General features: G+C 55.2%; 1 protein-coding gene across 1 annotated transcript; it reads left to right on the forward strand.

Moving 5' to 3' along the window:
* Positions 1–512: 512 nt before the first annotated feature.
* LOC107188545 (protein tiptop) lies at positions 513–24,531 on the forward strand. The gene is made up of 4 exons (XM_015576846.1): positions 513–579; positions 18,993–19,242; positions 20,583–23,357; positions 23,451–24,531. The coding sequence occupies exons 1-4, from the start codon at positions 513–515 to the stop codon at positions 24,529–24,531; spliced, it is 4,173 nt and encodes a 1,390-aa protein (XP_015432332.1).
* Positions 24,532–24,884: the final 353 nt, after the last annotated feature.

Raw genomic sequence — 24,884 nt, forward strand, 5'->3', positions numbered from 1 at the left:
CGTTTCGGTGTTCTCGGTCGCACAATATCCCCCGCACCCAACGAGGTTCACCGACGACGACCGAGGTCCAACGACGCCGGGTGACGCGGCGCGCGAATTAAAACGCCTCATAAATATCTGAAACAAAGGCGGCCGCTTTTGAGGGCGTACGGTGGAAAGATATACTGCCGGTTAGGGGGGTTGGTAACGGGCGAATAAGAGGGAGGCGAGAGGGGACTCGTCGAGGGAATACGCGGTCGCGGGTATTCGGGGGTACGCGAGCCGAACGCGTATGCCACCCTTAGGAAAAACGCTTTCGGTCCGGCTGAAAATCTTTCTGCGGGGTGTGGATCGTTTTGTTCCGAGGGTGTGTGGAATATTTCGCAATCGTTTTCCAGACACGGCGCGCGTCGCGGTCGCGGTCGGAACAGGACATATCTTTGACCATTTGCACTTTTTCTCTTTCAGGTAAGTAGTGGTCTCCGATCGTTTGAAAAGCGAGCGGCTCGCAGCCGCCGCACCGGACGGGAGACATGCGCAGCAAGCAGCAGCCAAGGCCTTCCTTTCGGTGGCCGCAGCAAAGCGGCGATAATCTTACCGGTAAATATCTGTCTCAAACGCAATCTATAGGTGTGCACGAGCCATGCACGCACACGCACGCACGGAGTTTTCGTTTGCATCTTGCCGGGCCATTCGCGTCACCCTTTGCTTTCGTCTTCGTTTCCTTCCCGTAGTGCTGTTGTCGTCATCGTCGTCGTCGCCGTCGTTGTAGTCGTAGTCACTCGTCAAGTGCTAATCGCGACACAAGCATCTCGGGCCCAAATGTCCGTGATGCTACTCGTTTTCGCGTCATTGCTTGCACGCATTACTCGGTCACTGTGGCGTTGTATAGACTGCAAAGTATCGGTCTTGCTATGTTTACGAGTAGATGAATGGTAAATTTCAACCACCGCTGTCCGCTTCTTTTTCATTGTTTTTCTTGCATCCTCTGCGTCAAATTTTATCTCTGTGTCTATTCCCACCTTACGTGTCCCGCTACGATCGAATTTCGTGAATTATGGTGAATTTTGAACGACCGACACGATGGAATCGTGGACGGGCAAGCACCTTGAACAACGCCGGAGAAACTGAAGAATATTGAGCGACGTTGGTCGCGAACGATGAACCGTTCAGGAAAGTAGAAGTCCGCGTGCGTGCGTCGGACGAACGTGGTCGTCGAGGGACGCGCGACCCACCACCCTTGTCCCCCGATAGCCCCTAGCAGAGGGTCGCGAAAGCCGGTCTCGGCGAGCAATCCGCGAGTGACGTGACACGCGAAATCCTGTATCCACGATCCGGCAGCCGTGGAATATCGGCGGACGTCTAAACGAACCGTTGTACCTTCTGCTTTGATTTCAAAGAGCGGATCCCTAACAGCGGAGGAATATTCATTTAAATATCTGTCGATACTCGAGTCCGACGCGAGGATTGCAGCGATGTCAGTGGCGAACTTATGTGCCCTCCGTGTGTTCTCCGTTCCCTCCTCCCCTTTTCCTTTCCCTCTCCCACAAACTCCCTCCATCTCTCTCTTTCTGTCTCTCCTTTCCCCTTTCCCCTTTTCCCTGTCCCCTTTCCATTACCGTTCTCTCCTACGGGAACACGCGTACTACCTGTCTACCTGAGAGCGTTATAGGTACCTGTACTCGACCACCGGTCGACGTCCGATCTCTGTCGCGGATACGTTCGACCCCTGGTCTCTTTGTTCTCGACGACCTCGCTGCTCTCTTCGGTTTCTTCGATCGTTTTTCCTCTTCGTTGCCACCGCAACTTTTCGTCTGGATGTACCCGTTTGCCTTTTCCTCCCGCTTGACGGCGACGGACGAGTGTGGCCGATGGTCTCGTAGCGATTGGTAAAACGACTGTTCGAAACGGACGGAGAGGGGTGAAAGAAAGGAAGGGGACAGGGAGGGGTTGCACTTTGCGCGGGTCGTTCGAGCGAAGCTTAATGCCGCCGTAAAACGTACTAACAGCCGCCTCTCGACACATCTTCGCCTTTCGCCGACTTCCGTCATACATTTTGGCTTTCGACATCGTTCGCCGGGACACGCGACGCAACCTTTACATGATCGGTTATTAATACACAGAAGCCTCTTCCTTGGCTCGATGCGTACGAGAAACGTCTTGTTTCGTCGAAAACAGAGAAAATGAATTCGACAAATGTCCGCGTATATGACAGTTGACCGCAAGGTCGTCGATGAACGATACTTGTGAGAAGTTGACAAGAACCCAGATAGACACAGAGAGAGGGGGGCAGAAGGACGGAGATTAAAGGGAGGTAGGAAGGAAGGAAGGAAGGAAGGAAGGAAGGAAGGAAGGAAGGAAGAACGGACGGACGGAACATTCTGCCTGGGGGTAACATTTCGCGTGCTCTTCCCCTTCCGTCGGTGCACCCCCTCCGTGTTTCCGCGCGTAGTCCTACTAGCAGCATTTTAATCCAGCGAACCGACGTCGCTCCGCCGCCCCGAATAATTAGGCTGAAATTCGTTGCGAGCGTAGGCAGGCGAATTGTCGCGAAACGCAACAAAAGAACGAGATATTAGCCGACTGCGGCAACGGCAGCGACTGCTGGCCGGACTGTACGGCAAACGGGACAGACGTGGAAAGGTACGACCGACTCCCGGGGAGCTGCTACGGGTGACATCGTCGACCGCAGTTGATTTCGTCCTTTCAGGCTTCTACCGAGGAGGATCACCAACGACCACGACCACCGTCACAATCGCGACCGCCGACCGCCTGAGCGACGACGCCGACACCGACGACATCGAGTAATTAGGCCAGGCGTTGGAGCAACTGGCTGGCCTTGCACTCTTTCGCGTTTTTCGATTCCTTCCGTCAACGCGTTCGTGATTTCACGTTTATCGATCGATTAATAATCTACTATTCTAGTCGACGCGTTTGCATACGCTACCGAGAGACGTTGATTAATAGGAAATTTATGCCTGCACGAGTATTTGTTCGCTTCTTTTTTTTTCTCCCCCCCGTTTTCAATTACCGGTCGTCGCGTCGGTGACTGTCGCGAATCAATTAATTTCGAGGCGAAAGGAATCACGCGAGAGGGGGGGGGGCGAAGACGAAGTCGGTCGTTGATCGTTGGTAGCGCGAAAGTTAGTCCACGGGCGGCATAGGACTGGCCGCGAGGTCGTTAAAAAGGGAATATGTATATAGTGGGTAACGCGCGTTGCAGAGCAAAGCGGGACGAAGCGACGCGAAGCTGTATGAAACACGGACGGATTGTGGTAGAATTGTGTGCGTGGGTTCGGTTGGCTCGAAGGAGCGAGAAACGGTGCTACGGTGCGCGCGAGTGTAAGGAGAGCGGAATGAATCGCTGCCACTCAAGGAGTAGTCGACGGACGTGCCGGACGGGCTGACAAGGCCGCGCTCATTCCTCTCTCGTAGCTCGCCGATGCTGCGCCATCCGAGAGCACGCTTCCAACCAACCGCGTCGATATAACTGTCCACTACCGATAACTACTACGAGTTACGGTTGCTAAGCGCGCCATCGTTGTCGCGATCGCAACGAGAGAAGAGAGCTTCCCTGTCTCTGTCGTGACACTCGCGACTTTTCGTCTTCGTCGTGTCCGCTTCTTTGCCCCACCCTTCACCCTTCTCTCTCTTTCTCTCCCACCCCTCCCTCTTTGTCTGTTCCTCTCTCTTGGATCAGCTGTGCCCGTTCGCTCGCGACCACGATGTACATTCGGTCGTCCATCCATCTACGTGTCTCTCATACGTAACGCGTATCCCACACTCTCTCGGACTCGGCTTAATTATAATACGGAGATATTTATTACCGCGCGTATCGTCTATTTCCGTCGACCGGCCGTAGGAAGACCGACGAACCGCCAGGCAAGCGATATCGCGAAAGCGAACCAAACTAGCTCCGTCCTCGACCGAGAGTGGATCGACGGGCCGACAAACCGATGATCGAGTTCGTCTCGACGGACGAACGCGTTTAAATTCGTTCACGCCGAGGGTTACGGAAGAAAAATTCGAAGAGACCAAAGAGATTCCGTGCAGCGCGTCGAAGGTACGATTTTAACCGCTGGAACGTCGAGCACGGTTCGTGAATCGCGATCCACGGCATGCCGAGTCCGAGTCACGTGTTGTTACGTTTGGATTAATGCGGGGACGAGTGATAAGACCGCGTCGAATAATACGGTCCTCCTCCATCTGCCAGCGGGCGGCAAGATCCTTCCTCGTTTTTAATTCTTCACGAGCGACGCAACGACCGATCTCGCTAGATTGTATCGCGGCTGGCGATTCCAAGGGAGTCTTTCAAACCGAGTCACAATAGACTTTCCGAGCATCGTGTCAAAAGCGTCCAGCTGGTTTTGCTCTCGTGTCTACTTTTCCAACTCGAGCTGCCCCCATCATCCCCCTTTCTTTCGCGATTAGAAGAACAGGCATTGCCCGCGAGGGAACATTTTTAAAGGTTCGCGACGAACCGGAGCAAACAGATCGACTGGGAGACATAGAGCGTTTGCTTCGATCGTTCGACGCATTTCCATCGACGTCAATTATTCCGATTACACCCGGTCTGGTTATGCTTGTCGGAATCAATCGGTGCAACGCGATAGGAATAAGAAGAAGCCATCGAAGAGACCCCGCTTTCGCTTCTCTCGTACGCGTCGCGTCGCGTCGCAATTAATATCCTCGTCGCGACGACCTCGATCCGTCTCGATGCACCTGGCTTTCGTCTTGTCTCGCGCACTCGGACGATGACTCGAGACGACGGGACTGGAATTAATATTCGGAACCGACACCGTTCGACCCGCTCGGATTTCTCGTTGGCGTCTCTCGATTCCACAGGCCTACCGTTGCCGCCCCTTCTGTTCGTCTCTTTCGATACAATTTCCTTCGTCGGTTCCCTACGTATGCTCCGACTCGAACAGGTCACACATCGGGTCCGATGACGCGGATCCTGTCCTATTCGTGATCTTCCACGGACCCGAGGTTAACGCGCGTCCTGCGATTTCGGTGAACGGTTACACATCGATCGTTCCACGGAAGGAACGATCGTCGCGTATCAGCTGTCGCGATCTCGTCGATGCTGCCCGGAGACGAGAAAGTGGCGGCGAGAGAAGGGTGGAACCAAGAGCGAAAAAGGAGATTGAGTGAACGCGAAGTGGACGGTACGTGTCCCGTCGTCCCGTCCCGTCCGTCACGTCGCTCCCGTCAGATTATCGTTCTGACACTTTGAGAGTTATTCCGGCCGTGTGCCTCCTCACCACGATGGACTTTTGCTTCTCTCCCGAAGAGAGGAAACTGTCGGTGGTGTCCCGTTCCTCTCCTTCCTTCTGCTTATTCTCGAGCTCGTTTTCGGACGTGTCGCGACACATCCTTCTGCCTACCTATCCGGATGGCTTGTCCGACGAATCGAGGCGAGATACCAAGTCGAGAGGCTGCAACAGGGAAATGCGTGGTCGGATAAAGGCGACGAGAACCGAACTGTAGCGGAAAGAAAATAACACGAACAGAACCGAGAGAACCGCGTATCTGTGTATTTCAAGTCCGGTCGACTCGTTTGACCGGTGTCGATCAAATTTCCGAGGACGAGATTATTCAAGGCCGCCAACGATCGAGACAAAGCTCCTTTCGTGGCCGTCTACCCCTTCTCATCGACGACTCTTACTTTTCTTCTTTGTCCATCTTCATCGTTCGGTAACGCTCTCCTCTTCCTTTCTTCGTCGCTTGGTTTCGTCCCGTCTTCCACCACCTCTAAACCTTCTTTCGACTTTGAGACGCGCCAGCCTTAATTTCATTCTCGACTCCGTGAAAGCTTCTGGAGCGTGAACTCCGTTGATCGGTCCGAGTCGACGTTCCCCCGTGCCCACTGCGAAAACGATGGCGTTCACGAATTAATGTGAAAGCGAAATAACGTCATGTCGACCAGTCTCGAAACAGCCGTGTTCTTCCAGCCACGATGCATCGAAAAGCGCCAGTTGTCGAATAATTCCCGACAATCGATCGACTCGCGTTCGTCGGTATCGGTGAGCCCGGTAACGTGTACGCGAAAACGGTCAACCGATCACGACTACCCCCGTCGTTCGACTAATAATTCGATCAAATCGTCCTTTTCAATCGGATTATCGTTCGAACGAAAAATAAAAATAAATAAAAAAGGACGGAAAACATTTCGATTTGGTACGAGTTCGTTGATTCTTGAATCCCATGATCGGTGGCCCTCCACTCGTCTCTCTGTTGTTTCTATCGACGACTCGGAAACGAAATGTCCGGATGCCGCGTATACGTGGGTGGAGCGCGAAAAATTGCAATGGCAATCGTGAAAACCGCATTTCCCGACTGCTAATTATCGGGCGTTAATCGATGCAGCGTCGCGCTCGTTACGCGTCTATCATTAGGCAACGCAAAAGTGTACGCGAACGGAGAACATCAGCGGCGCGTATTAAAATGCAAACATTCGACTCCGGTTCGGACGGTTTAATGCCTCGTTCGATTCGAGCGCGCCGGCCAGGTAATTAAATCGAATGAAATTACGAACGATTAATGCTCTGGACGCGTTCGTGGGTCACGAATCAGCGCGAAATCACGCGGAGTTCCCGACAAAAACTATATTCCAAAAACAGTTATTTCATTGTCTGCGACCTGTCCCCCCGTTCTCCCCTCTTGACTCCCTTCCTCATTCCATCACCCCCTCTGTTTCTCTCTCTCCCACACCCACTCCTTTCTCTCTTTCTCCACGATTCACTCCGATTCTTTCCTCTAGCCTGGAACGTTCGCTTCCCGTATTCACCGCTCGAATTTTCAGTGTTTCGATCTACCGCAAAACGAGAAGTATTCAGAATGGAATGAAAAAAAAGAAAATCGGTGTTACGTTTTTCCGCGGTGTATCACGTTGCACGAAGCGGAACGAGTTTCATGCCCACCACGGATGGAGAGCATTATCGCGAAATACTGCGGGTGTATTTGCGCCCACCTAGATGTTTTTGGACGCGGTCGCGAAGCGTAAACGAACTCGAGGGGGGTCAAATACGCCGAGCGAGTTAATACCACCGCCGCGACATCTCCCCGATCAAGTGGAGTCGCGACGTGTAACAAGGGTTTCCTAGAAACGGACGGACAAACGACATCGAAAAGAAAGGTGGGGCGTTGCGACCGGACAGGGGTGGTCACCCCACGACATCTCGACAAACATTAACTTTGCCCGTTTTTCGATGATTTTTCAGTTGATCGAACCAACGAAATCTCATTGTATCGTTCGAACCAAACATGGTATTTCTACATGGACTACGGAAGGTTTCGTTGTTGCGCCGAACGTGGCACACGCGAACAGGGTCGCGACGTTAACGTCTCTCGTAGTTGCGCGCGCCCCGATATCGAACGTACGGTAGCTAAACTGAAGGTGGTCCACTACATCCCTGGGTGAAGTTGACGCGCGGGGTGGACCTGTCGAGGAGAAGGGTCGAGGCTGGAAGCGGACGTGACACGGCCGTCTTGTGACCCGTACACCGTTCCACCGACGCGACGCGCAGCACCGCGCCGCTCTTTCCCCGTTCAACCCTCCCACGGTTCCGGGCTCCCAGCTCCCGGCCCCCGGTCTTCGGTCCTCGACCCACGTCCCCGACCCCTTCCAGTCCACATGCCATCGTGCCGACCGACCGCCGCTAGTCCAGCTCTATTGTTGTTATTATTAAAGGGGGTCGCCGGGGGGTGGTTGCCGCTCGGGTGAGAGGGACGATGACGGAAAGGAAGGCGGCGTCTGCAGGTGACAGATGAAACAGCTACCCTCTTCCTCGCTCCCTCTTTAGAACCCGCTTCTTCTTCTCTCTCTCCCTCTGTCTCTTCCTCCACCCCTTCACTCTCTACCACTCTACCTCTCTCTAGCTTTCCGTTTGCCTACTTTCTTCTCTGTCTGTTACGTTACGTTCTTCCATCGACTACACTTGCTCGGCCGCACGTACGAGCGCGCTCTTACGGAAAATGAAATAGAGAGACGTACGATAAAAATGACCGCGAGGAAGGAAGAAATGATGAAAGGGGAAAGAAAGGAGAGATCGAAGATTTCCACGTTTCGTTACCGCAAACTCGTGTTCGCGCTTCGCGTACCACACCCCAAAGTATTTCGCGATGTCCCTCGCTGTCATAGATTTCAGTTCTCTCCAACGGATCGAGTCGGAATCGGCCGATGTATCTTGAGGAAGCGTTACCGCCCCCAAGGACCATCGAGGCGATCGTAGATTCTACCGATTCTACTACCGTTCCACAGTTCAGCTCAGAACGAACGAGATTCGTAGTCGGAAGTGTATTCGCGACGGTGGCGAAAGGGGCAACGATGGAGAAAAGAGGGAACGAAGGGTGCGACGACGGTTGGTCGAGGTTAGTTCCATCACGGTCCGGCGTGCCGACAGAATGGACACGCGTGGAATGCGCGTTTCGCGTTCTCCTGTTCGTGCCGACGAAGAAACCGACTCGTACCTACATACGTTTACTAGGAACTCTCTCGTTCTACCGCATGGGGTCCCCACAGGACGCTCTCGTTCGTGCCGAAATAACTCGACGTCACGGATCGTCACCCCATTTAATCGTAGCCAGCATCCTACCACGGATAGCATGCTCCGGCATCCCGGTACGGCCGTCGTCGGACCCGCCGAGATTCGAGGAGGATCCACCGTAGATCCACCAGAGACCAAACCAATAAACCGTTCCGGTACGATATTCGGAAGTCTCCGGGAATGGACTTGGGGCTGACTGCTTCTATGAACCACGGACGGCGTTCTTCCACCCCTATGCCAGTCTTTTTACTTTTCCAGGCGTCACCCATCCATGCGTCGCGTTGTGTCTCGAAGACAGCAATCCTCCCGCCAGAATGCCCTTTCACGCTGAATATGCAATGAAGCACACGGATGTGGATTCGTCCGTGCGTTCGTCGCTTCGTTCCGTTCGCACATTGCTCGATACAAAACCACCTCTACCTCAAACATTTTCCGATCAGTCTTCATTGAAGTGCGTGATCTGGATAGGAACGATACTCTCGTCGTATCCGTCCACATGCTTCCCGTGACTGTTTTACCTCCGCAAAACACCGATCAGTCATTTTCACCGGCTACGTACCAGACGAACGTTCTCTAGAGAGTCGTCCAGCCGCGTCCGTTACCTGGAAACAGTCCGAAAGGTGAACGACGACGGACGCCCAGGCGTCGTCGCCGTCGTCGTTGCTCGCGGCATTGATCTGTCGGACGGCTGTCTCGATATCGACGGCGGGGTGGGTCTGGAAAGCCGGGCAGGCGGCGAGGGCGACCGTTAGACGGTCACTGCTCTCCTTTATTCCACGGTATCCCTCGTCCTGAACCGTGTGGTTAAGTTCAATTTCATTCCGTGTCCTCCTCCGAGTACGCCTCCGCCCTCCGTGTCTTCGTACCGACTTGTTATCCCCGAGGAAACGATATTCAAGCGCGCATAATTTGCACACCGACCGATTGTTGGACGCTCGATCCAAGCATGCCGACCCGATCTTTCACCCGATCCACGGTTTTTCAGACCGGCTCGAGGCAACGCGTGTCCAGTAACGCCAGCGCGTACTTCCCACCGAAGAAAGCTCATCCGAACCTTGTGCCGACAGCCGATGGACCGGCCCTTAATGACAGCTCTGGCTTTACGATCTCGAACGAAATTCTGGGAACTAGCCGCGAGATCGTTATTGCGGTAAGCCAGACAAATCGTCGGTGGACCGCTCGTTTCGTGCAGCCGCCTGTATACGCGGCCCACGGGTGAGGTTTACACCGTCGAATTAAGCTTCGAATTTTGCCCGATCATCCGTAATTACGAATAACCCTAATTTTCGGGTCTACTCCGAATGGATTGAACGTTAGTTCGTTGCTCGAACAAAGCTCGAAGCGATCGAGGGCCGACCGAAAGCACGTCTCGTCGCATCAATTACCGAAAACGGAACTATGTATACCTACGTATGTACCTACACCGTTTACCATCGTTCGACAACCCTGCCCTTCTGAACCGAGCAATGGCGTCTTCGATCGTTGACTATCATACGCAGTGTCAAGGCGTCGCCCTCTCGTCCATATCGAGGTTATCGAAAACACTCGGTGGTACGGGGATGCAAGCGAAGTTGGTGGAAGGATACGCTATCCATCGACGACGAGGATGAGGGGGATGAAGAGAAGGAGTAGGTGGAAAAGGAGGTGGAGTAGGAGGGCGACGAGACGAAGATGCTCCGTACGGAACTCGAACGGATACGTACGCGAGTAACAGGACGAGAAGGGGGATTGGAGGGCTTGGGTTAGGTTGGTCGTCTGACCCGGTTGACAATCGATTGACGGCTGTCGCCAAGACCCTCGTACCACCCTTTCCACCTTCTAGCCTAGCGGAACTCCCCGATCGAGTCGATTTCGTCACCCTGCTTCTCGCGCGATACCTGTCCGCTCCACTGTCTGGAATACATTTCGCCAATTATCTTCTATCGAAAACATGGAAAACGGTGCAATGCACTCGCACTGCCGTTTCATTCGCAGTCGTGAACGAGACTTTGTTGTTCACATAATCCATCGATCGCCAGACTCTAGTAAACGTACCGTACAAGTTACGGCACTCGTCAAGAATTGCCGAGTTTGCGGGTGAAAACTCGTCAGGAACAGAAATTTAATTAGAATAAACCGCAGTTCACGTTTAACTTCGTACGGCGATTCAACCGGGCACGAAGCTCGAGAAAGGATCGCGAATCGTCACGAGGGACGAAAAAACGACGAGTAGAGAGGGTAGAGAGAATTTATGAGAATCTACGATTACAAATTCAAAAGAGAATATCTTCGATTACACGCGTGTACGCGTATATAGAATCGCGAAGATCGCGAAAGCGCCACCAAGTTCGTGTTCCATTAGCCTTCCCACGGCTAGTCGTGGTTATACCGAGGGAGCTCCGCGAACGCGGTAGAACGAGTAACCTCCTATACACGGGCGTCGGTGTTGGATATTATTTGCCGAGGACAGTGACAAACGCCCGTCAACGTCGTTTCCACTCGCAACGTTGGCTTCCTCCGACAGTACCGACACCGTCCGCGATATCACCCTCTCCACGAGACACCTTCGCCTCTTCCTCCTCGTCCGCCTCCGCGCCCGTTCCTCCACGGTCGCTCCTCTCGCGGGAGGCGAGCTAGAAACGTGACGAGCATATCTGGTTCTGGACCGAGTCGTCGTCTCTGGCAGGCATCGGGAGCCGCCTCTGGTGACTACTAGCCGTACAACTACTAGCATCGCATCGTTTCGACTAGCTCGCGTGATATCACGGGCAACCCTCTCGGACCTTGGGTCGATTATCCAGCCCTTTCCTGGCCACGAAACTGGCGACAAACTATGCACGACGGGACGCGAATTGTCGGCGTCGGACAGAAGCCGGTGTGTATAGTGGTGCGCATAAGTATAGCCGAGACGCGACCGGAGAAATCGTCCGACCGGTGAAAAGGAGTGGGGGTTAGTTGGGCAAAAGGGTGTACGGTAACAGAGGTAGGAAGGGGGTAGGACGACCGACCGGGCCGTACGGGAGGAGAGGAGAGGAGTCGGGAAGGGGGCGTAGGTAGTCATTATGTGGAGGGAGGTGACGTCACTGACGGTGACGGATGGCTACGCGTCAGGCAAGTATAAACCCCATGGTACCCAATAAATTATTGCAACTATAAATTACTTCTGTGCTCACGATATAATGCCACGGCTACCGCTGCCGCGATGGTGTGCGTGGACGTACACACAGGCACGCGTGTGCGTGCTGTCGCGTCGGTGTCGAAGGTGGGGCGTGCAAACAAAGGTGGTGCGATCCCGAACTAACTAGCCTCGACACGGGCACAACCAACCACCCCGGCAACTCTTCTTATTCTTCTTTTTTCTATTTCTTTCCCCGTTTCTCGTCAGTCTCCTTTGTGTCTTTTCGATCTTCTATCCTCTACACCGGTTTCATCGGTTTCACTTCGTGGGGGCTCGCGATGAGAATCACCGACACGAACTGTAATTCCAACGAAATTCTAACGAATACTACAGTTGCGTCGAGTCCAGTCGGGTCGGTTCACTTCGGTTTGTTTCGACGGCGCATACCTATTGGTGTATCTGTCTCTCATCTCGATGCCTTTGGGGGACTAAGAAGTGGAGGCGCTGCGGCGGTCGGAAGGGTCGAGGGGGAAGATATTATGGGAGAGCGAGTGAGTTATACGTCGTGCCGCATGTGTGTCGCATAAATCTGCCCCCCGACCTCGGGACCGTCCCCTTTATCCACCGCGCTCAAACAATTTCGAGACTTTTCTCCGGTATCGATGATCGCTCGATTCGACTCATCGAGGGATCCATCGACAGACCGTGACACAATACAGACTGACCGATCGATACTAAAGTAAAATGTTGGTGTAGCACACTTATCTCCAAACAAACGAAAGATTCGATGATTCTCTTCGCGACAGCGTGTAGGGTAACGCTTAATAAGCACGTGGGAATCACGTATCCAGCCATATTTACAATTTCGTAGCGAAAGAGTAAGGTCTTTTTACGTCATTGGGCTCGATCTAGCGATTTTGCTGTTTTACGAATGCCATGTGTAATGACCAACGTATGTCATGTCTAACCTTTTGTAAATCCTCTAACCCGCATGTTTGCATTATGCTGTGATTAATTGGGAGTAACACAGACTTTCGATCGGTTGTTGATCCTAGTGACTATAATGTGATTACAACATATTCCTTGATCCTAATCCACTCGACGAGACTTAATTGTGTAATTTTTCACAAAATGGGGGCTAACTTCACGCACATTGAGAACTGTGCAGCGTGGCGAGGCGAGGCAAGGCAAGGTGTGGAGCGAAGTAGCGAGGGTGAAGAAATCGAGAGCTGCGCGCACCTGTCCTTCCGTACATCAGCCGTCCGTCATTCGGAGGACGGATCGTTCTCGAACGGCGTGGCGTAGCGTCTTCTTCCGACGAACGTTCGTTCGTCCATCCATCCGTTCGGTCGTTCGTTGAACGCACTCTCCCGGCCTTTCCTCGCGGCACGGCATCGCACTTATTTACGTTGACACAATATTTATTAGGACGGATCGGTGAGGCGGTCGTTCGCTCGTTCGTCCGAAGCGGCAGCCTATTTCGGGATCCGCTTCTCGCGGCAAAGTCTGGCCGGTCGGCCGTCTCGCGGGATATCCTCCGTTCCTCTTCGGGATTAAGATACGGACCGGTCACGCGCCGATTTATTCCCCGACTTCTGTCACGACGCACAGGGTCAATTCGGTGTCGCGCGGAAAAAACAATTGTATTCGCTGGACGTGCTCCGTTCCGTGTCTCGCGCGACCACGACCACTTCGCGAGGTCTCGGCGGACGGGGACTGTGCAAACGAAACGATAACCGGACGGATCGACACCAGCTGCTCCGTGTTTGTTGCCGGTTCTATAAATAGAGCCCAGTCGGTCGGTCTTTCTCGCGGAGTCGCGGCATCCGTCCCGCGATCCTTTCGCTTCCTTCGTCTTTCCCTTCTCTCTCCTCCCACCCCTCGGTATCCTTTTTCCTCTTCGCCCATTTCCATCCACTTTTTAACTCTCTCCGGTTCGTTGTTCGCGTCCCTAGCCCGTAGTCGACACGAGAAACGTTGCTTCGCTGACAATTATTGTTGTCACGGTCTCTGCACCGGCAGTCGGTAACAGGAGTGACGGTTCGAAAGGCGACGCGACACGACGCGGGAACGAAGAAAGAGACGCGGGGATGAGGAGATTCGGAGGTTACCATCGAAGAACGAGGACAGAGTGGGAGAGAAGAGTGACGGATATCGTGATGAAGGCGTCCTCCTGTCATCTCTCCTCTTCCACCTCGGCAGGCCGTCGCCCCGGGGCATCTCGACCCTCCACCGACACTCTCGCTCCAGCTTCCGACGCTTCTTCTCGAACCGCGTCCGGTTCCAGATGCTTCCGAGGAATCCTGTCCGCGTCGCGCAATCCGATCGCGCACCGTTTTCGATCCTCCAAGATGAGACTACCACCGGTCGCGCGATCCTCTTGACTCCTCGAATGCTCGAACATGCTCGACCGTGACCAACGGACGCCGCGAAACGAGTTTGCGGATTTTCAATTTTTTTCGTGCGGTAGTCACGCCGGCAACGGCAGCACCTACGGCAGCCACGCATCGATCATCACTGTCGCCTGTTGCGCGATCGGGTGAACGGACGGAGCGTAGCAAGGAAAGGCAAGCCACGGCAAAGTGTTGCGAGCCGTGGCACGACGAGGCAAGACGAAGCAAGGCTGGATGCAGCAGCAGCCGAATGGACGAACCAACGGTCGGTCTTACCGGACGATGCGTACCCTGTCATCCATCATCCGGTCCTCCTACCTGCATCAACAGACGCACCTACGGCGCGACTGTGCACGCTCGATCATTAATACCATTCGGTCGAATACGCGCGACGCGATTCCCTCGAACGTTTGCTCGCGCGCCCATCGACCACTCTACGAATTACCAAATACACGATTTACGCACAGCTTCCGAACCTGGTGATCATTTTTTTTTTTTCATTCAAAAAAACTTCAGAGTTTCCGATTCCTTTTGATTTCCTCGTGGGTCCTTACCGATTGGAGGTTCGACTGAAGCGTCATTTCTTGTTGCTTTCGCGACTCAACGAAATCCTGGCCGAACGACAAACGCGAACAAAGCATTCGACGGATTTCACCGTGTGACATTCTCGCGTAGTTTTCGCGACTTTGTAACGGAACGGAGCAATCGCGCGGTTGGAATACCAGCTACAGAAATCCAAGACCTCGTGACGCACACCGGCTCATCGGCGGAGGTATGACTGCGAGGAAGATTGAAAAGGAACGACGCGAGAACAAATTTGAGCGCGCACGGGCTCATCCGCCTATCAACATAAACACGTATTCCAGAGATACAGTGAGAGGTGGGGGGCAGAGAGAAAGAGCAAGAAGGGCCGAAAGATCAAGAAGTGCCAGAAGAGCATGGATGTGGGAGGAGTGAAGGCAAAGGTAGCGGAGAAAAGCAATCAGCACATACGGATTCGGGGTTTTCAGGAGTCTAGTCGATCGCACGAGATTGAACCAGGCGTGTCCAAGTGCCGCGACTTTCGAATATCTGTCGAAAATCGAAGAGGAGAGCAGGTTCGCATCGATTCCGCTTTCGATAGCACGGGCGCCTTGCATCTCGTCGCGTCGTTTAACGTCGATTGTTTTTCGGGTCAATAGCGTGGGGATCGTAACCTTTTCTCTCCCTTCCACCTTTGCTCTCATCCACTGGTTCTATCTCCGTCTCGAAGCTGTTCAAACGCGTCGAAGAACGCGGCTCGCGTCGCGGCCCATCGAACGTCTCAATCGGCATCTCGCCGGAGCAACAGAGAAGAATCGGTGGACGAGCATTCGCGAGACGGACGACGTGCTTTTTATGCAGAGGTGGAATCGTGAGGAGCGTAGGCCGTAGCTCGTTCGAACGGGGAACGATGGAACGTGGCGTGGTCAAGAATGGGGGAGCGATTCGACAGGCTGATGGAGTGAGTGTTGACTTAGGATAACAGTCGCCTCATCGGTCAATCAGTCAGGTAGACTATCGTAGGTCGGTGCTCCGTCTTCGGTTCGGCCCTGTCGTCTCGTTCGGACGGCTAAGTGACTCACGAATACGACCACCCGACGTTTCGGTTGGAGAGACAAAGCGATTCGAAAAAGAAGAAAACGATTAGAAGAAGAAGAAAAAAGAAGTAAAAGAACTGGAAGAAGAAGAAGAAGAAGAAGAAGAATGAGTAGGAGAAGTAGAAAAAGACGAGCGGACAGGACGACCGAATCGCAAAGATTTGCGTCGACGCTGAACGCGTCGGTTGAATCGCGGTTGCTCGGACGATCGAACTGCCCTACCTGGACGAATTGCAAATACATTAGGGGATCCGTATTGGGACCGCGAATACGGCGCAACTCTAGTCGATTGTAAGACACAAGAATCATCAGAAAAGTAGCGTCGATACAAGATCCATACGTGCTTGCTACGAATCGAGAGTACGAGACGTACGCGCGTCTCGAATGAGCGTTGATGTGGTGCAACGTCGTGGATTCGAGAGCCGGTTGCTTCGAGAGGAAGACACGTCGGCGAGAGGAATACGAGACGGAGAACGAGCGAAAGCCAGAAAGAAGGACAGAGGAAGGAGAATGGATTCACCCGTCAGTCACACTCTGGCAGACCGCGAGAGAATCACAATGCGGAGCCTCCCTTTGCTCTTCGTCTCTCTTTGTCGTTCTGCCCAACCGCCCGTTCACTTGCTAGCTCGCTTGCTCGTCCGTCTGTCCATCCGTCCGTCGGTTCGTCCGTCGTCCTCCTGCCTGCCTGCCTGCCTGTCTGTCCATCCGTTCGTCTCTTCGTCTGCCTCCTGTCACTCACCTCGCCAGCCTCCCGACGGTTCTCGCATCAGGAATTCATCTCCTCTCCTATCCTGTCCTGCCTTGTCCCTCCTCCGTTGCTCCTTTTGTTCTTCCCCCCTCCATTTCTCCAGCAGTCACTCCTTCCTGCCTTCTGTTCTGCTATGGGTTTTCTCGCTCACCAGTTTCTCCGTTTTCCCCTTTTCCCGCATTTCCACCGCCAACAGCGTTATTCGTTGTTGCGCAATCTTTCGTACACGGTGATTAGGTTACTCGAGATTTTGCGCCTTTACCACCTAAAGAAAAACCATTTCCTCGGCTGGAGATTCGAATTATCCCGAGTCGACCATCAACGGGTGGAAGATCGGGACGTAGATAGCGCATCGAGCCAGAAGAACGCAAAGAAACATTTTGTTATCTCAATTTACCCGGCAAACAATTAAAGCTTGCGCGGCCCTCCTTGAATTTTCAGGACGTGTCGCGATGCTTGAACAACGAGTTTAATTGCTGGCAAACGGAACCGATTCAACGCGCCGATGCCGCATAAATTTAAACGAGACGAGACCGCCGCGCTACCGTAAATCTCGAGCGCTTGAAAATTTACGGGACGATCGTTTTCTTTCTCTATTCGACTAACAATCATCGAAGGTTTCGGATACGTAGTTTAAGCTTTAATTCGAAAGCTTGGCGACGAATGAAGCTACGCGTAAAACACTTTAGAACATAAAAGACTCTATTCGCACGAGTGTTCTCCGGTTAAGCCCTTCGATCGGGATTTTATCTCTGCTTGGCAGATTCAAGCGGACTATGCACTGATAGCCGATCCGAATAACGAGAAGAAAGGAGAGGCCCAGAGCCCATCGGAGAACGGAGGAAGAACGAGAGGGAAGAGATTCATCGATAAGACTAATTATTGTTGCGCATGGTGTAGCGATGCTGCGTCGAGACAGGGGAAGTAGAGGTTCGAAAGAAATTGAGGCAAGATCAAGGACAGAGCAGAGGATAGGAGTCTGGTGGTTTGGCGCGAACACGTACGAGGAGCTGGCGAACGGGCAAAACGGACGAGCAGCGCTCTGTATGCGTTGCTACCAACGTATCCCCGTTGGCATATCCTGCCGTGGCGTTTGGTTCGTTCGAGCCGAGCACGAGAGGAGCCGATATCGCGTGGCAACATCTCCATGTCGGGTCTCCAGAGTTTTCGAGCTCGGTACATCATGCTCCCTCATTCCCTCCCGCGTCTTTCTTAAGAGCAACTTTCTGGAGCAAATGGTCGCATTTTCTTCACTTTGTCGCGTGGTAGCAACTCACATCCAATTTCTTGACGTGTGTCAATTGATAAATCATTCCGTGGTAGATGTTCACGTGAACCCGAAACGCTGTCCAACCACGAAGAGAAATCGGTAGGAAGGGAGGAAGGCGCGAAGGACGCGGAGCGTGTAGCGGAACGAAGGGAGACGAAAAAGAGATCGGGGATGCTCCGGTCGAAGCGGGCGGAGCTGTCCACCGGTGGTCCGCCCTGGTCGTCTCGACTTCTCGCGTATCCCTTCTAGGTACGGACTCTCGATTCCGTACCATTCTCGAACTGTTCCTTTTGTTTCGGTTCGTCGTCGTCGTCCTCTTCCTCGTTCTCGGCGTCGATGTCGCCGTCTTCGCGGTCGTTGGTCGTTTCTTCCTCGAACGCTTCCCGTTCTCGTTCGCCTCGCCTCGACTCGGCTTTGCCTGGCTTGGCTTGGCTTAGCTTGGCTCCTCGTGCAACAGCGGGCCTCTGGGCATCGGATCGTTCACGGTCGCGGAGGGCTTCGGAGGGCCGACTCCGGGCGACAGAGACAATGGACAATGGGGACATAAATCTGCGTAATTAGTTGCCGATGCCTCCGTGGATCGATGCGCGATCTCTTTTCCCTCCTTCTTCCGTAGCCCATCGGCGAACAAACGATCATTTGGTTGGCCAGTCGGCAAAGTAGGACGGTGCTCCTCGAATCGCTTGTCCCCACCCTCCGGAAAGGGAGGTGTGCGGGTTCCTTTCCGCCTCTTTCGCTTTCCTTGGTCGAAGATCGGCATCCACGGCCTTCCGTCTCGCCCTCGCCAACGAACGCGCGTCTTCGAGCAACAAGATGGCGACGCCGGTCGCGTTCTGGAACCATCACCGTGTCTCGGAACTTTTCATCGTTCCCAACCACCGTCGTTTCGCACGGTGACGGAACGAGGATCGTCTCGCGGTATGGAATGTTTACGAGTCGATTCGAGATCCGATTTCGTTGTCGCGGTTCGCGCACGGTGCCAGTAACGATTTGATCGAGGGTCGTAACGCGCGGGGAAACGTACGTTCCGCGCCTACGTTTCGACAATGGGTCGTCTCCCTGATCTCGCTCGACGCGTACGACACGGCATCGCCGCGAAAGCCCGATAAATGAACAGATAACAGCATTGTCTTGGCGTTCGTGTCCCTTCGCGTCCTTCCGCTGTACGCGACACCGCTCATTACAAATTCTAACCCCTCGAGCTTCTCGTTACTTCCTTTCCAGCCACATCCCGTCTTTTCTCTCGTCGCAGACCAAGGATCCCTCTTCCGCTAGATTTTCTTTCGCGTTTGTCCGCCGTCCAAATGAAATATAACCCTACGATGTTCTCGTTTCAGGGGAGGACGGAGTCGAAGGCTCTGGGCCAGGTCTGGCCGCGGACCTCCAAGCGGAGGAGGGCGATTGCGCGGAGGATGACGGACCGATCAGCCCTAGCGAGAGGGGTTGTCCGGCTCCAACCAAAGAGGAAGAGGACGGCGACGCAACCGACGAGGAAGACGACGAGGATGCAACGCCGCCCACACCACCGCCTTCCGCTACAACAAGATTAAATCCTACGATTTTGAGGGACACCGGACCACCGGATAGGTAAAGAACTCTCAGCCTTCCAAAACCCATCGAACGCGGACACCTACACCTTACCGTTTTCAATGGCCAGGGCTGAGCGTATTCCGTGCCTGCAAACCGAAGGGTGGATAGCTAGACGGGCGCGACCGTTGAGAGTGAAAACGTAAATTTCAGCGAACACGGTTCGCTTCAAACTCATTAGCCGGTACTTTACTCGGAGGCTTCGTCGTAAACCGCCTAAATCAACGAGAGCGATGCTGCCGTGCGCTTTGAAGTCGCCGACGCCGAGTCGGACGGCTCTCGTGTATGTACACACTCCAGTGTTCTCGTTGTTTGAGCGCGACGAATCCTCACGTATCCGTGCCGCGCGGACTGTGGCGGATGCGGTGAGGCGCGGAGAAGGTCGCGAACGAACGGAGACGCGGCAAACGGTATTAAACGGCTTCCAAAGAACACGAGACGAATGGAGAGAAACAAAGGAAGAGGGGAACGGTAGACACGTGTAAAATGGAGGTAGAGTAACAGAGAAAGAGAGAGAAAAAGAACGAAAGAAGGAGAGAGACGAGAGGATAAATGAGCCGGTGCCAGACTGATATCGGTGACTGCCGTGAGACGTCGTATAGCTAATAGAGATAGGCACGTGTTACGCGTCGAGCCGTGCCGGCGATCCCACCAACTCCGCCGTCGGTGACACCGCTTCGCCCGCGCTCGGCACCGCTTTGCCGCATCACCGCTTGCCACGGGGGCGGTCGCGGTGGTGGATCCGCGCGTGTGTCGTAGTTTGGTGCCGTGTGGGTGTAAGTGTACGTATTCGTGTCGGTGGCCGTGTCCGTAACGGGCTGCGTCAGTGGCGCCTCCGAACCCCGCGACGCCCCGCCTGACCCCGAAAACTTCCCCTGCATGCGTGCCGCTGTTCCCCTTTCATCTCGCGGCACGCATTCAGCATTCAGTCAGGAGCAGTCAGTTACGAGCGAGCCGTCGACACGCCTGCAACCTCCTGTAGACTGCGCTCTACACGCGCCGTTTTCGAATTCGCGCCCAGCCGTATCGCGTGCCCGCGCATCTCAGAGTCCCATAGACCGATCATCAACGGGGGGTAGAGAGGGGAGAGGACGAATTTCGTTGACCGCGCAGCATCCACCGATCCACGCGCTTCATCGAAAATACCACGACCTATATGCAGCGAGCGTTAACGTGCCACCGACAGGTATCGATTTCCCGCGGTTCTTTTCGCGAACACCGCCGTTCCGTGGGTCCGGTGACAAAAAGATCGACGACACCCCCAGCAGACGTGCGAAACCGTGCACGGATATCACTCACACGTCCACGTAACGGTCTTTCCTTTTGCTTAATTCTTTCAGAGAACTAATGAGTCCGCGCTGCCCTTCGAGAGATTCTCGGGAATCGTCCGGCCCGCCGACTGGTAGCCCACCGCCACCAGCAACGAGGAGCAGCGCGAGTCCTGTCAGTCCGAGTGGTATCGTGCCTCTTCCGCTCGGCGGTCACCCTCTTCTACCGCCTCACTCCGCGGCAATGATGGCTGCGTATCTGCAGCAAACTCATCAGAGGCTGTTGCTCGGCCACTCGCCCTTATCCCGAGGGTCGGTGTCGCCTCTGGTCACGTCCTCGTGTTCACCACCGGCCGCCACTCCGGGTCTACTGGTCTCGCCGAGCAGTATCGGCGATGTCTCGCCGTCGGCCACACCGTTGCCCGCGGTGCTCGATTTCAGCACGAGGAAAGCATCCTCGACGGAGGACGACGAGGACGAACAGATACTGAACCTCAGTAAACCACCGACTCCGTCCTCGTCGACGGAAACGAACAACGGACCGTTGGATCTGTCGGTGCCTAGCAGAAAACGACCGAGTCCGGAAGAATCGCCGCCACCGCCGGTTCGGAAATCTTCTAGATTGGCTGCCGGTTCCGCGGCGGTCGCGGCAGCGGCAGCGGTCGCAGCGGCCACGGCGGCTCACCAGGATCCCGCTCAGGCCGTCGCAGCCGCGGGTTTCGGAAGACCTCCCGTAGTCTCGCCATGGACGTCGCCCGTCGTCGCCTCGCACTTTCCTTACTTCGCCGCCGCGGTCGCAGCCGCGGCGACTAGTCAGCAGCAACTCTCGCCGAAGAGCACCGCCGGCGTGGTGGAGCATCATCAGCTGTGGAACGGCAAGATAAAGCCGCCGTCCGCGTTGGAGAAACCGTATCAGCCCAGCGAGGCGACGAAAGCACTCGAGAAGATGAGCGAGCTGAGCAAACTGGGCGGCGAGGATCTGTTCAGGTCGTCGTCGGGTAACGCGAGTGGAGCCGGTAGCGGTGGCGGAAGTGGCTCGGCCGGCGGTGGCTCCGCCGGGAATCCGACCGGTTCCACTTCCGGTAGTCGTCACAGCGCCTGGCAATCTCATTGGCTGAACAAGGGCGCCGATCAGGCGAAGGACGTGCTGAAATGCGTCTGGTGCAAGCAGAGCTTTCCCACGCTGGCCGCGATGACGACGCACATGAAGGAGGCGAAACACTGCGGCGTCAACATGCCCGTGCCGCCCACCGGTTCCTCGCTGCATCCGCAGCAGAGCAACGTTCCGAGCATGCCGACACCTCAGCCGCCACATCAACCTCAGACCACGTCGTCGAGCAACGCTGGTTCCGGTGGCGTTGGAGGTGCCGGTGGTTCCGCGACACCGAGCAGCAAGCAGAGTCCCTCGGAGTTGAATCTTCTGATCAAGGAGACGATGCCGTTACCGAGAAAGTTGGTGCGCGGGCAGGACGTCTGGCTGGGCAAAGGGGCCGAACAGACCAGACAGATACTGAAGTGCATGTGGTGCGGTCAGAGTTTCCGCTCGCTCGCCGAGATGACCTCGCACATGCAGCAAACGCAACACTACACAAACATCATCTCCCAGGAGCAGATCATCTCGTGGAAATCCTCGGACGAACACAAAGGAGGCAGCGGCGGTGGAAGCGGAGGCGGTTCCGTGGGCGGAGGAGCGGGTAGCGGCGGTGCCGCGATGACCGGCGCCGGTGGCGGTGTCGGTGCTGGTGCTACCGGACCACACGGCGGAAACGCTGGTGCTCCCGGTTCCGGAGCTACCAGCAGCCACGTGAGTGCGGTATTGACGTGCAAGGTGTGCGACCAGGCGTTCAGCTCGTTGAAGGAACTGAGTAATCACATGGTGAAGAACTCCCACTACAAGGAACACATTATGCGTTCGATCACGGAGAGCGGCGGACGACGCCGGCAAACGAGGGAGAAACGCAAGAAATCGTTACCGGTGAGGAAGCTGTTGGAACTGGAACGTGCCCAGAACGAATTCAAGAACGGCGACGCCGCCGCCACCGGGCTCGGACACAATCTCGGGAAACACGCGGGTAGGATAACTTGCGAGAAATGCGGCGATAAGATCGAGACGACCATCTTCGTCGATCACATTCGCCAGTGCATCGGCGCGGGTACAGTGAGCGCGAATCAACGGAACTTTCTCAAGAACGCGTTAATGTCGAATCACTTGTCGGCGACGCTGCCGCCGTCCGAAAGTGGTCGGAAGAGTGCGAACGAGGAGAGTTCACCGGTATCCTCGAGGCACCATCGGTCACCCTCGTCGGCCAGCGACGCGACCACTCCGGGGAAAGACACACCGACGCCGACCGCGAACGAGACCACCGGGAGCTCCTCTCCTTCTGTTTTGAACGCCATCGAGAAACTGATCGAGAAGAGTTTCGATTCCCGGGCGAGACACGGTGCGCCAGGCTTGCATCACGTGCAACCCGGTGCACCGATGGGAACGAGTATTTTGAAACGACTGGGCATCGACGAGAGCGTCGACTACACGAAACCACTGGTCGATCCGCAAACGATGAACCTCCTTCGGTCGTATCAACAACAGCAACAACAACAACATCACTATTCCACGAGCGCGGCAGCGCGACGAGAACGTAGCGGGAGTGAGTCCAGTTCCGTCTCGGAACGAGGAAGTGGAGGAAGAACAGACTCGATGACGCCCGAGAGACGATTGGATCTCTCCTCGGTCGGGCATTCGGATAGGCATTCCCATCATCATCGCGTCACGCCGGACAAACAGCTGGTACCGCAGAGTCTCGGCTCTGGGCGTCATCATCCTGCCGCGGAGGAATCCGGGGACGAGGAATCGGCCACGCCAGCGACAACTTCCGGGACGGGTTCCTCGGGGACAACGGCGACCACGACGGCGACAACAGCTGCGACGACGCTGGCAACGACGTCGTCGACGGTGGTCGTGAAAAAGGAGCCGAGAGACGAGGAAACCGAGGAACGGGTCGGCAACGAGGAAGAACAATCGCAGCCCCCGTCGAATCGAGAGGTGTTTGTGAAAAAAGAGATCGTGGACGAGTGCAGAGACGAGGAGGAGCAAAGCTCGTTCAATCACCGACGAAGCAGCCTGCACGAGGGCTCGGAGGAGGGCCGCGAGGTTTTGTCGCCTCGAATAAATCCTCCGACGCCCAGATCGACAGGGCAGATGGAACAGCTCGGCCGCAGTCCCTGTCGAAACAGCACCAGCAGTCCGACGAGCAGCGACCGATCGGTTACACCGCGTGGTACCCCAGACACCAAAGGTTCGAGCAGTCTCGGCGCGCTTTCTTCCATGTTCGACAGCCTGTCGGGCGGCGGCGGCGGAAGTGGCGGAGGTGGCGCGAGCGGGGCAGTCGAATCGCAGGGTCGCAAGGCTAGCAGTCATCCACTGGCAGCGTTGCAAAAACTCTGCGACAAGACAGAGACGAGAAGCGGGAGCGGAGGTGGGGGCGGAAGCGGAGGCAGCGGTAGCAGTAGGTCCGCGGGTGGACCAGGTTCGACTTCGGGGTTGGGTTCGTCCGCGAGTGGTGGAGTGGGCAACGCCGGCCCGGGATCCGGAACGACGCCGGGCGCGATCCTAGCTTTCAGTTGGGCCTGCAACGACGCGGTGGTCACCGCCGACTCGATCATGAAGTGCGCCTTCTGCGACACACCGTTTATCTCAAAGGGTGCGTACAGGCACCATCTGTCGAAAATGCACTTCGTCAAGGACGGCGTGATTCCGGACCCGTTGACCATCGGTCGGTCAGCCGCGGCCGCTGCCGCTGCCGCCGCCGCAGCGGCCGCGGCCTCTCAGAACTCAGCCGCGGGACCACCGACCGGTCACAGTTCTTCCTCGCCCCCGACATCGCAACGCAACAAGTCGCCGCCGCTTTCGCAGGCGAACGGTAGCCCCTCTCAGTCAGCGGCCTCTCCCCTCGAGGAGAGCCCGCATTCGAAATTTCTCAAGTATACGGAGCTGGCCAAGCAATTGTCCAGCAAATACGTATAGTCCGAGCCCCGTAAGTAGCGGTGCCACTTGTACATAAGTGTATCTATACTGTAACGACTGTAACGACTGTAACGACTGTAACTAGCGACCACCGCGACGTGGTTCCAGACTATTCGACCTTTGAACCTCGACCTCGACGATCGGCTTTCTCGCGTTCGCGATCTCCTCGCCTGTCCGAACGAGGTTTTGCGTCGCGACGGCGGCCACCGAGAACCCTCGTCGCCTGTTCCAATGCCGAACAACATCACAGATCTCTGCTCCCATTTTTCCCTTTTTCTCTCCCTACACCCCCCGATCTCGCGTCTTCCGAAACTCGGTAACGTTTTATCGTGCTGCCGCCCAGTCCCCTACGG

Source organism: Dufourea novaeangliae, unplaced genomic scaffold (assembly GCF_001272555.1).
Source record: "Dufourea novaeangliae isolate 0120121106 unplaced genomic scaffold, ASM127255v1 scaffold133, whole genome shotgun sequence".
In the NCBI taxonomy this organism is placed as follows: Eukaryota; Metazoa; Arthropoda; class Insecta; order Hymenoptera; family Halictidae; genus Dufourea; species Dufourea novaeangliae.

What these genes read in the sequence shown, in the direction of transcription:
- LOC107188545 (XM_015576846.1), top strand. Translation starts at nt 513, where the DNA reads ATGCGCAGCAAGCAGCAGCCAAGGCCTTCCTTTCGGTGGCCGCAGCAA. An exon ending in AAGCGGCGATAATCTTACCG is followed by an intron (nt 580 to 18,992) that starts GTAAATATCTGT and finishes TTCTCGTTTCAG; the next exon opens with GGGAGGACGGAGTCGAAGGC. An exon ending in GAGGAATCCGGGGACGAGGA is followed by an intron (nt 23,358 to 23,450) that starts ATCGGCCACGCC and finishes GCTGGCAACGAC; the next exon opens with GTCGTCGACGGTGGTCGTGA.